The sequence below is a fragment of the Lytechinus variegatus genome, chromosome 6, assembly GCF_018143015.1.
Source record: "Lytechinus variegatus isolate NC3 chromosome 6, Lvar_3.0, whole genome shotgun sequence".
NCBI lineage: Eukaryota > Metazoa > Echinodermata > Echinoidea > Temnopleuroida > Toxopneustidae > Lytechinus > Lytechinus variegatus.
The window spans coordinates 47508633-47522132 of record NC_054745.1 but is presented as its reverse complement, the minus strand read 5'-3'; the positions used below and the strand labels follow the sequence as shown (position 1 = coordinate 47522132).

Genomic DNA, 13500 nt, shown 5'->3' with positions numbered 1-13500 from the left:
AGCTTCGGAATTATGAATGTAAACAATCTTTTTGAAGCCTTCCTTTTTGTCTTTGGATTACACTAAAAATATGAATTCAATACTTGTTATCATCTTCTATTTTGTTCTTTATATTTCCCAACATTTTGTACTAAAATTTGATGAAACTTCGCTTCTAACTTTTTTCAAATGACTTTCTAACATTGATCGTGTGGACACACAACCTGTACGGACACACAACAACTGAGTGACCTGAAACTCAGGCAGGACGTTTAGCAATACTTGATTAACCTTATGCCCAAATTTCATGAACTAGGTTTCTAAGTTTTCATTTAAAAAACACAACCTTTTGTTAAGATTTGGTGTTGATGCCGCCACCGTCAGAAAAACAGCGCCTATAATATAATTTTACTCTCCTATGCAGGTGAAACAAAACGGAAGGAAAGAAGGGAAAACACAAATTTTGTGCATTTTCATGTATTTATTTTCAATAGTCTCGGCAGTGCAGCCGTCCTTGCATGGTAACTATTATATAAAGATTATCCAGCAGCTTGCAAAGGAAAGTCAGTTTCAAAGTAATTTCTTCAGTGCACAGATGAGGCGAGGGGGTCTTCGGGCGCTTGCCCCCTCTCCTCTCCTACAAAAATAAATTATGACCAAGAAAGTAGAAAAGAAAATGGTGAAATATATTTTTTCTGAATATTATGCTTTCATTGGATATTTATAAAGTTAAATATTTTTATTTTTTTTGCTCGCTCACAAAAAAAAGATCTGCCCAATTATTCATATCTAGCCCCTTCAAAACTTTGGCTCACTTCGCCACTGATTTGTTTCATCACACTTCTATGCAAATACTTACGCCTATAGAATTATATCCTACATAGAGTAAATCATGTATAGTACTATTGGTTCAAGTAGCATCATGTGACCGAATATATTTCAACTCTGACGTCATACCTCGATATATTTTTGGATACTAGTATATCGAGGTCTGACATTATTTCACAAAACTGGATCTAGCTAAACTCTCAGGCACACCGGCCAGCGCGCTCTCTCTCCCGGGCAAGTCCAGCGATGTGTCGGCACAGGCACTGATCTGCGTTCTGCTGAGCACGATGGCTCAGAGAAAAGTAGGTAATTCAACTCAAGTAACCGGACTTTGCAAGCTCATCACATAGATTTTGGTTATAAATTATAAAAAGTTGGATAAAAAACAAATATATCAGGCGTTTCATTCGAAAGCATAGTGGGAATTATTAATCCTCGGTTGGACTGGCAAAACTACTATATTTCCCTCGGGGCTTCGCCCCTCAGGAAGTAATTGTCAGACCAACCTCGGATAAATAATTCAACTATACTTTCTCAAAGCCTGATATATTTGTTTACTATTTCTCATAATTCCATATGGCTTTGTGTAATTATTTTGTGTCCAGAATTACTTCATTAATATGAAATTTTATTCAGAATCACAAAAACTGCAAGCTCTCTTTTTCTCCTAATAATCAGAGACAAATGAGCCCAAGATTTTGAGGGAGTCAGATGTGTCATATCAGGCAAAATTCAATAGAAGTTGTGAGCGAGCAAGCTTTTCATTAAAAAAAAATCACATTTTGTAGCTTGACATAAAAATATTCAGAAAATGTTATATTTCATTTTTCTTTCCCTTTTTTTTTTGGGGGGGGGGGGGGGAGAGCATCCCAAGCCTCCCCCCATCTATGCACCTCTGTCTAGTGTCTATATTACTGTTATATTGTTATTTCAAGACTAATTTTCATAGAAACGATTGGTTCAGAAAAAATATTAAACACATGCAGCCTTTCATGGAAAGTTCCCCCGGTTGTCCCGAAAAGGTGTGTTTTGTTTGACTTTCCTCCTCAACCCACCCTTTCGAGAAAAGCTCTCGCGGCATATCAACGTCCGTATGACATATTTGTCCTGCCCACCAGAGGTGAAGGCGAGACTAAGGGATCCAAATGTCGTCTGTCCGTCCGTCACAAACCTGTAATGACACATAACTCCACAACCGTAAGTCGCTTTTAAACCAAACATGGATGGTAGATGGACCTGGGTGACCTGCATGTTGAGCTGCAGTCAGAGGTCACATGGTAAGGTCAAAGGTCATTTTCAGGTCAACGTTAAAGTTTACATGCAACACTTTTATGACACCTAACTCCACAACCGTAAGTCGCTTTTCAACCAAACTTGGATGGTAGATGGACTTGGGGGACCTGCATGTTATGCTGCAGTCTGAGGTCATATGGTAAGGTCAAAGGTCATTTTCAGGTCAACGTTACAGTTCACATGCAAGACTCTTATGACACCTAACTCCGCAACCGTAAGTCACTTTTCAACCAAACTTGGATGTTGGATAGACTTGGGGGACGTGCATGTTATGCTGCAGTCAGAGGTCACATGGTAAGGTAAAATATCATTTACAGGTTAAAGTTTACATGCAAGACTCTTATGACACCTAACTCCGCAACCATAAGTCACTTTTCAATCAAACATGGATGGTCGATGGACTTGGGGGACCTGCATGTTATGCTACAGTCAGAGGTCACATGGTAAGGTCGAAGGTCATTTTCAGGTCAACGTTAAAGTTTACATGCAGGACACCTAACTTCGCAAATGTAAGTCGCTTTTCAACCTAACATGGACAGTAGATGGACTTGGGGGACCTGCACATGTTACGCTGAAGTGGGAGGTCACATGATAAGTTCAAAGGTCATTTTCAGGTCAACGTCAAAGTTTACATGCAAGACTCTCTTATGAAAACTAACTCCGCAACCGTAAGTCACTTTTCAACCAAACTTGGATGTTGGATAGACTTGGGGGACGTGCATGTTATGCTGCAGTCGGAGGTCACATGGAAAGGTCAAAGGTCATTTACAGGTTAAAGTTTACATGCAAGACTCTCTTATGACACCTAACTCCGCAACCGTAAGTCACTTTTCAACCAAACTTGGATGGTAGATGGACTTGGGGGACCTGCATGTTATGCTGCAGTCAGAGGTCACATGGAAAGGTCAAAGGTCATCTACAGGTTAAAGTTTACATGCAAGACTCTCTTATGACACCTAACTCCGCAACCGTAAGTCACTTTTCAACCAAACTTGCAGACTTATGCTGCAGTCGGATGTCTCATGGTAAGGTCAAAGGTCATTTTCAGGTCAATATTAAAGTTTACGTGCAAGGCTGGTATGACAAGTGTTATTCCATCCCAGTAATTTCACAATGAAGTTTCGATATAATTCTTGCGTGCCCTCGCAAATCACAATATTTCTGGTTATTTTCATAAGTGGGCGAGACAAAAATTGCTTTTGCCTTGTTTTTTAGTCATGTTCAAAATGAATTAGTGATGATTTCATTTTTCTCGGCATTTTAATCCCCAAGTCTGCATGGTTTAATTATGTTTGATGCATGTTTTGCCTTTAGTAGACAGCTGGCAGCCCTCTGTCTCGAGGAGTATTTTTATATCTTTTTCTGTATTTGGTGAGTGAAGCCAACGAAATTCAGCTGAACAACCAACATAAAGGCATGGTCACACCGACCGAGCGTTGTTGGAGCGGTAGGGAAAGAGGGTAGAATTTTTCTCTCAAAATGGGGGAAAAAATCGAAAACAAAAAAAACTAAAATCGAACTTGAAAATGGTAAACGGTAGCGAGCAGTGATGATTTTTTTTTCTCTCCGCTCCACGACCGCTCCAACAACGCTCGGCCGGATGCCTTTACACTTAAGGGGAATCCAGCCTTGGTCATAAAATATAGTGTTGGAAAGGAGAAAATTAGATAAAACAGAATGGTGAAAGTTTGAAAGAAATCGGACCAACAATAAGAAAGTTATGGCTGCTTTAAAATTGAAATCCCTATGATTATGTAGATTTCAAAGTGGCAACTGGGTAAGTAAATTATGACAAGAGGCAAGGACAACTTTCCCATAGGCCATGTACTTAATTATCAGGGATTTGTGTTTTTCTCCTAACTGCCCTTCCCCTGGGGCAGTAATCTAAATATAACCCTGGTAGTATATTGTTTTATGTCCTCATGTGAAAGAAAAATAAAAATTTGAAGTAAAACATTTGAAAAAATGACATATTAGCCATTTTATGTATTGGAGTACATGGAAGAGTAGTCCTTGCCTTACATCACTGTGACATCACATATGTGGCCAATTTGCAGTCTCGTGGATCTAGGGATTACCAATATTCACAACTTTAAAAAAATAACTTTCTTATTATTTGTCAGATAGTGTTCAAACTTTCACCTATCAACTTGACTGATTTTTCTTATTCCCCTAAGAACAAGTTTTTATTTGGGTTGGATTCCCCTTTAACAGAGATTGAAGCTTTTGTTCTAGTTTTGGCTCTGCTATTTTTTTGATTGGATGTATTTCCTGATTTATCACAATAATTGCAAGTTTTATCATGATTTAACTTTTTGAAAATTATGCTATTATGTGATTAAGGCTACATCTCTTGTACTTTCTACCGATAGTCTCAATATAACGTTATTAATGGATTATTTCTTGTAAAAAATCCTAAAGATAGGAACTAACTCTGTGGTTAGTAGATAAATATGACTCACTTGTCCAGGTGTTGATAAACGGGCCGCTGCTGAGTAGGCCTAGAGTTTTCTTAATTATATATAATTGATTTCATGACATGTGTTTACATTTGCTGCAGATTCCCATTCAGCCGTTGGACTGAACTGGTACTGTAACACAGTATGGATGGTCAATATGAAGCAAGCTTCATCGAATTCCTCCAAGAGCTCTGAACTCTGTTCTGATCATTTTGAAGATGCTTGCTTTGACAGGACTGGGCAAACGATTCGTCTAAGACAGGATGCTGTCCCAACCACATTTAATTTGCCGCCTCGTCATCAGAAGGTACAGTAGATCTATATCAAAAGTGTTTTAAAGAAATATAATCTCTGTATTATCTATCTACCTTTGGTTTGACAGAACAATGTTTTGAATATTCCATTCTCAGTAGCCAAAGAGAAATGAAAATTATCCTATTCGGGAGGGTCACCATGGACCTCGGCCTATACTGTGTACCAGGGGACTGTGTATTTTAAGTTAACGCTTACTAAATGATCAAACAAATTAAAAATTTGGTTTAGCCCTACATAATTAGCATGAGCTTCTTTGAAATTGCAAAGCTAAGGGTGTATTGCTGATTTTTCATAATTTATTAAAATTCATTTTTGATAAATTATTTTATGCATAAATAGAGAATTCTCTGCTGTACAGTTAAGTAAATCTCTAAATAAGTTCCCAAGTTCTACAGTGCGTATGAAAAAATGGGATAGATTTGAAAAGTCTATAAAATTTTTGTTTCAAATTATGATCTCAATATTTTGGTGTCAATACATGCTATGGAGTCTTATCCTTCAAATGCTATTAAAATAATTTGGTTTTGTTCGTGCTTACGCAAACACAAATTTTTGTTTTGTCTGGGGTAAAAAAGGAAGCTTGCGCCAAAATGGCATAATATGATGGTCGGACTTCTTGCTATCAGCAGAATTCCTCTTAACCTTTTCATTATCTTTGCCATAATTTTCGAATTATGCAGTCAAAATTCATTTCCAAATCTACTTATTTATTTGGATAGTTGTGGTGTTGTTCCTTTTTAATATGTTCTCTTTTAGTTTTGAATATTCCTTCCTTAGGCAAGAACATTTTTTTAAACCAAATTATGGTAGAGCGTGTTTTTTTTCGAATCCTTTCATTGTGTTCTGCAAAGGTTATGATGCCTTTGAACAGTGGCATACTGAGGGGTGGGGGCTCGGGGTGCTCCCCCCCCCCCCTCCCAATACAAAATTATGACCAAGGAAAAAAGTGGAAAGAAAAATAACAGAAAACATAGAAAGTGAAATATGATATTCTGAATATTATGTCAAAATCACAAAATTTGATATTTTAGTAAAAACTGGAAATTTTTGCTTGCTCGCTTCACAACTTTTTAATGCATTTTACCTGATCTGCCATATCTTCCTCCTTCAAAATTGACTCAATACACCATTGCCATTGAAAGACATGAATATTTTCTTGTTTGTCCTGTCAAGCACATAATTAAACTTGGTGAAGGATTCAATGACCCCTTGAAAATAGGATTCATGTCTTTTATAGGTACCATTACATAAATTGTTTCACATAATTATTATCAAAGGTACCATAACATAATTTGTTTCACATAATAAAAAGGATTTGAATGATTACAAATTCTCCCAATTAAAAATGCAAATCTTCTCACTTGGGTTGACAAGAAAGTCTCTTCTTACTTATGAAGGAAAATTCAAAGGTAAAAGAAGTTCAAATTAAAACCAATGTAATTCAGGTAAATGAATAAATTTATTAGTGAAATTTGACAGCATTTTTCGAAAATTATGGCAAAGATAATGAATATATTATAAGTCTGCTGATTAGCCAAAAGTCTAAAAGTATAAAACGTCCCGTGTTCGCTCAAGCATATTTATTTTTTAAATGCCATTTCAAAGATAAGATCTTAGAGCATCTATTAATATCAAAATATAGATATAATATTTTGAGACAAAGCAAAGATTTTATAATTTCAACCAATAAGTGCAAGAATAATGATGCATTTGTCATTTATGATTTAAAATAGAATTTCCATTGGATTAGATTTGTAAGAAAAATAATGTTTTTGAGCAATTCTAGGTCCGACATGAACTCATACATTGTTGCATTACTGCGTATCCGGATGCCGCAAACTTGGTCCCTAAACTTCTGCGAGACTTGACCAACAAAAAAAATATGAGGACATGTTTCTAACTGTGGAATTATTGCAAAACATGTGGAGGGGGGCTTATTAAAGTGATGGTCCAGGCTGAAAATATTTATACATGTAGCTTAATAAATAGAGTAGAAGTCACTGAGCAAAATGCCGAAAATTTCATCAAAATCAGATGACAAATAATCAAGTTATTGAATTTGATAGTTTATAACAGTAGTTTGTGAAAACGGTCGTCATGAATATTCATTAGGTGGGCTGATGATGTCACATCTCAAATTGTTCTTTTGAATTTTATTATATGAAATTATGTTTATTAAATTTTATCCTCCAAGAACTAGAAAAATTGGATTGACAACTGATTTAGTACATTAGATATTAATTGCTGAAACTTATTTCATCATAATGGAGACACATCATTTACACATGTATGAAATAATGAAAAAATTATGATTTTATGAACCAAACAGAAAGTGGGGATGTGACATCATCCCACCTAATGAATATTCATGATATGACTATTTTCTCAAAATATTGCTAAACTTTAAACTTCAATAACTTTATTATTTGTTATCCGATTTTGATGACATTTTCAGCATTTTGCTCAGTGGATTCTACTCTATGTATTAAGATATAAATATTTTCAGCCTGGACCATCCCTTTAAGACCCCCCCTTCCTCCTTTGGGGCCAGATAGGGTTAATAAATCATCATGAATATTTAAACATGTTTATTTTGCTGCAAGTCCATTGAAAAGGATTCATTTCTAAACAAATATTATTCTAAATGTACTATTGAATATTAATTTGACAAATTTAAAGTCATTTTTTCATTCTTGCATCTCGGTTTATTCAATTTTTCTTCTTTTTTTAATGTTTTTTTTTTTTATTCACTCTTCTCGTACAGAATGCACACAAACCAGGGAAACCCTCGAAAGAAAGTCATTTAGATTCAGCAAGCAACCTCCCAGATACTGCAAAGACACCTGTACCAAAGTCTTCAGCACCTTCCCTGGGACTACTACTCAATGCCAAAAATCTAAGAGGGGTAAAGTGGAAGATAACAGCAACATATATCTAAATGGGGTATTGTACAGTATGATTGATCAACCAATGATACCAGTTGTATTCTGACATTTAAATCCATGTCCCTCTGACCAATGTTGTCAAATAAAAACCTTGCTTTGAGCATAACATCCTCAAGGTGGTCTGAAATTCTATTAGAAGGTACATGTACTCTTCTGTGGAAGTTCATTTTATGCTTTGACTGCTAATCTACAAGTTTTATTATCAATATGCTAGTGTTCTGAAGTTGATGTGTTAATAATCAATTGTTTTAATGTTTTATTCTATTTAAAACATAATAGATGGAGACCAGCAGCATGGCAGCAGGAGCTAATGTTGGTCGTGATGAGGCATATACCACCATCAACAATGCTGCAATTGCAGTCACCACCACCAAGTCTGCTTCTGTCACTGCCATCACCATTGCCACCGCCATTACCAAGACCACTCCTGACACAAAGCCCCCAAGTCCTCAACTGACCAGATATTGCAGCTGGAGAAGGATATACCAGGAACTTCAAAGCCAGGGCTTGCCAGTCTCCTACAATAAGAAAAATGCCATGGGCCCATCTAATGAACTAGTAGTAGAATATTTGGCCACAGTTGTAGAAATGCAGAGACTAACATACTGCCACAGGTAAAAATCAATGTCAGATATGATGGATAGTCTTTGAAATATGGGTTGCAGAATGAATATCAGTAAAACCCATCATGATGTGCTATCTGATTTAACCCTAAAAAGGCCGTGGGAGCCCAAAAATTTTCACGATAAATCCACAACGTGAAAGATTGTGCCGCGTCATTATAAAGCCTTTTTTAAAAAAAGTTTATGAGTTTTCAGACAAAATTTGTGACACCTGGGTACCCGGTTCTGCAATTATGCAACATTGTGCATTGTGTAAGTACACATGTCAGAATTGCACTAAAATGTGATTTCATGGACAAATCCAATGCAAAATCTGTTTCTAGCCAGAATTCATAATTGTATCGTACCGGTTAATGTTTATTTTTACTGATTAAAATCTATTAATTTCATTGTGCTTATGATCAGAAAATTTTGTCAACAATATAAAAAAAGTAAAAAAAAACAAAGAAATACTTAAGAAAGGAAAAAAATACATATGAAAGGTATGTGATATCAATTAATTTTTATGTGTCTGAACAAAAACTTCAAGGTCTGTGTTTATAGATTTCCAGCCAAATTCTAATTTCATGCATGATTTAGTAAAACATATAATTCTAAATAATTTTAGAATGATCAAATATACAATTTTTTCATCTGTGGCAGGCATTTTGCATTTCTTCACAATTGCGCAATTAACGGTCAATCTTGAGGGCCCCCACTCCCCTTCCGCCCATCTTTCCTGCCTCCAAAATACCCTGGCAGTCTTATTAGGGTTAGATTAAGTCTACATTAAGCAAACATAAAATTCTTACAATTGAATTCAGTGGCGTAATGAGCCAAATATTTTGAGAGGGCTAAATATGGCGAATGGAACAAAAGTTCTCCAAAGAGAGCGAAGGGAGTGTGCAAAATTTTAGAACTTTTTAATACAGAAATCAAAATTTGGAAAGATTTTGACGTAATAATATCCAGTAAATACTCTCTATTTCACCCTTTCTCGTTCGCTTTCTTTCTTTTTCTCCTTTTCTTTCTTGGTCGTTAAACATTGGGGGGGGGGGCAGTCAGACCGCAGGTCCCTATGCTAATGAGCAAAAAGTCCAGATACATCCAAATCATCTCGTGGCTGAATCCTTGCAAAATCTTGTGATTCATGAGATTTTCTTTCTCGAGTCTAAGAATTTACCTGTTTTAAAGAGAAATTCCAGTATTGGTAACGATCTCAAAATGACTTTTTACAGAATCTAATATAATGACCACCCAAGTGTCTGTTTGTATGAATAAAAAATATGTGCCAAAGGATTCTGGAAGAAATTGTGTAATTGCTGAGAAATAAGCAAAATAAGCTCATATTCCAGCAATAATAATACACTGTCCCACGTGTGCCTATCTGTGTTGGTGATCTTCAGTGTGAACATTTTTCAGCGTAGATTTCAAGATTTCACAAAGTTCAGTTTATGTAACTTTACCAAATCTAGATCCTCGATGATATACTGACAATTAAGCCAGACTTTCTCATGAAATCAGTGTTTACTGCAACTACTGGCATTTCTTTTTAACCTCAAGTTAAATTAAATATTATTGCACTATCAGATAGAGTAAAAGTTACTCTTTCATATTGGTCATTTATTTTGTATACAATATTTTGTTAAATAAGTAAATTTCTGGCCTGAAAGTGTGCCTCAAAACTTAATTTTCTTCTTCCATTTTCTTTTGCACATTGTGCAAACTTTTTATTTTGAGCCTCAATGATATCCATATCACCATAAAGCTGAACTTCTTTTCTTTCTCACAATGCCACTCTTGATATGCGGCACCTTTTAATCGGGTCAAGATCACACTTTTCCCACTAAGGTACAATACGAGATTTCTGTAATTTTGTACTTGCATGAAATCCAGAGTTCTGATTGGCTGGATAAGGTTCACAGAACAACAGGCACAGGGTATTTGAGGAGATTACCACATGGGAAGTGTGACCTTCCTACGAACCCTGGCACTGGAACCGTTGGAATTTGCCACTGGGTGGTCTATTTGACCAATCAGAATGCAGTATTCTTGTTTTCAAACTGCTTTATGTACTTGGCAAATGAAAAGTGTGATCTTGACCCGATTAAACCAATTCTTATTTTGAAACCTATATCGTTTCAAAGCATACATATTCAGCTTTATCATGATATAAAAATCATTTGGGCTCAAACACAAATAAAGTGTGAAAATAGCAACTTTTGTCTGGTGAAAATATTTATTTTATAGCATATTTTAGATCAAACTTTGAACCTATATTACAAAATCTTTGAATAAATCCAAACATATGACATGAAAGAATGATTCTTCTTCTTTACAATGGTACCAAATTCATGAAATTCGATGCACAGTTAGAGCAGCAATGACCGAATGAAAAGGTGTTATGGTCCGCGTCAAGCTCATTAAATATACAAAACATCTCAAGTCATGAATATCATTTGGATGAAAGAAGCCACTCTCTTGGGACCTGCAGTCTGACTGGGGGGCATGGCCCCCATCTATACATCAGTGATGGATTTAATACTTTTTGCATGTACGATGACGATGCTCGCTCTCTCTCACCCATCCTCACTATGTGTATATGTGTGTGCAAGATGAATTATGAGGAATAATTGCATGAAGTGACGTTTTTCAACCAGAGATTGATCCTTATATATTATTTACTATTGCATTTTTGTTCATCATATTGACCCATCTTGACCCCTTTACCCCCCCCCCCCCTGACAAAAACCTAATAGTCAAATGAAGTTTCCTTTTCTTTTCTTTTGATATACATGTAATGTATTCATGTGAGAAAAAAAATTATAGTGCCAAACATTTTTTGAAAATTTTAATTTATTCCTTCAGGTGAGGTTTTGTCCACAGTTCCAGAAGGACACAAAATAGTATCAGAAAGTCATGCCAGAATCAACAACTGAAGGGTTTGAAGAGCCAGATAAAGAGCCGAGAAATGTGATTTAAAGGTAAGTTAAACTTATTTATAATTCTGATTCATTTTGGCATAGAAAGTAAGTCATAATAACAATTTGAATTATTTTTGTCTTCTTGATTTGCTCTTTGTCAGGAATCCAAATTTTAGAATTAAACTCTTAGTTTGAGGTGTTGATGATTTTTTTTTCAGCTGCAAAAGTAACAAACCAATATCAATCATTGGTCGATAATGTGACTTGCTTTCTCTTGCCAAATTGGTACATGTACATGTATATTCTGCATTTCTATAATGATTGACCCCACCACTAGCACATAAGATGCAACATGTCAAATAACTGTCAAACTCACTTCATCATGTATTTAATTATTAATATTTCATTAAAGGAGTAAAAGGACTCAGAAAGATTACCCGAAAAAGCTCACAGAATTTTTTTTACTGGTAGACCCTTTACATTCATTTGATGAATTGAGTTCATGCAAAATCAACTGAATGTTATGAGTACAAAATCCTGTTAATACACCTTACTGTGAGGCTATTCTGGTAGGTCATCCCGGGAGTGCCTGAGGATCTTGTCCATTTGGATAAATCTTGCAAAGTACCAAGAGGTGCCTCCACCCCCCCCCCACTCTATTAAGGGTTAACAATGAAATTGAAATTAGGAATAAGTTTAGTATCTTCCCGGGGGGGGGGGGGGGCACTCAGTATATAATGCATAGTGGGTATGTGCCGCGGAGGGGACCCCCATTTTCACACTCAAATTTCCGTTCCAAGGCATAGCATTTTTGCCTTGTTGATAAAAAGAACAAAGAAAGCCGCTCCAAGGCATAGCATTTTCTTCTTATCGAGAAAAAGAAGAGGGAAATCCGCTCCAAAGCTAGCATATTTTTCGTTACGCCGCTCCGATCGCATTGAACGAGTCGAATTTTGGTGAAAAGCGGCCGCAGAGCTCCCCCGGCGGAGGCCGCGCTAGCTGCATCATGCACGCATGACCGTTCCGTGGGGATGCATACGCACTCACACGCTGGCGATCCGTTCCAAGGACCCCCGTTTTCACAAACATTTGTCGTTCCGAAGCCCGTTCCGAGGACCCTCCTTTTTACAATAAGCCCGCTCCAAGGCCCCCTTTTTGTCTCGCCCGCGGCACACCCCCACCACATTTTTGGTCGAGTGCCCCCCCCCGGGAGTATCTTGCTCATATGCATTATAAATTAATTACTATTTCAGGTACTTCAATCACATGCACAGTAGGAGCAAAAACAGCAGCAAACACACAGGAGATGTAACACTACATTGACCAACAGCAACAACTACAGCAGCATCAACAATTTCTGCAGGAGATGCAAAAACCACACTGGCAACCTCAACAACATCAAGGTGTCCAACAAGCACTCCGGGAACGTTAACAGCAACCACAGCTTCAGCTGGAGTTTCAACAAACACATCAGAAAAAAACCAACAGCAGCAAAAAAAACACTTATGAATAATGAAATGAATCTAATTGAAACTCAAAAGCCAATGACGCAACATCTTTGACAAACTGAGACAATTATTCATTCTTTTACAGGATAAAGAAATACTTTTTTAAAGTGTAAATTTGCAGGAACACAATGGATGTTCCTATGTATCTATTTAATGAAATAAATTTGACTTTAATAAATTCAGTAAATTCAATTCAATAAATTTAGTGATTCAATAAATATCTACTTTTATTTGTCAATGAGTGAAAATACCTGTATTTTCTATTTAGAATGACAAAAAGCAATTTATCAATTCAATATCATCAAAAACTTTAGCAATATGGTTGTTAGGCCCTCCAAATTGTTGATATTTTGATGAAAAAGCCGTTTCTGCTGCAATATTTGACGCAACTCAAATAGATCAAATATTGTCGCAGAAATTGTCATTTGCCCCTGAAAGTATCTGCGGCAAATATTTGACGCAGCTCAAATAGCTGCATCAAATATTGCCGCAGAAATTGTCATTTGCCGCTGTTTTGAGATTTGCCGCAGAAAATGGGAGTTGCCGCTGCGGCAAATGTTTTATGAAACGGGCCCCAGGTCAATCAAAATATTTTCGAATTCGTGCTGGTGAGCAACACGTTCACTCCCAGCGATAGGGACTTGTTT

At 36.5% G+C, this 13500-nt stretch overlaps 1 protein-coding gene across 1 annotated transcript; it reads left to right on the top strand.

Moving 5' to 3' along the window:
• The first annotated feature begins 1004 nt into the window (after positions 1–1004).
• Positions 1005–13490, top strand: LOC121417571. Its single transcript, XM_041611308.1, has 6 exons — positions 1005–1109; positions 4661–4866; positions 7639–7779; positions 8099–8433; positions 11290–11405; positions 12599–13490. Exons 2-5 carry the CDS (start codon positions 4708–4710, stop codon positions 11291–11293), a joined length of 639 nt encoding a protein of 212 aa, XP_041467242.1. The 5' UTR covers positions 1005–1109; positions 4661–4707; the 3' UTR covers positions 11294–11405; positions 12599–13490.
• Positions 13491–13500: the final 10 nt, after the last annotated feature.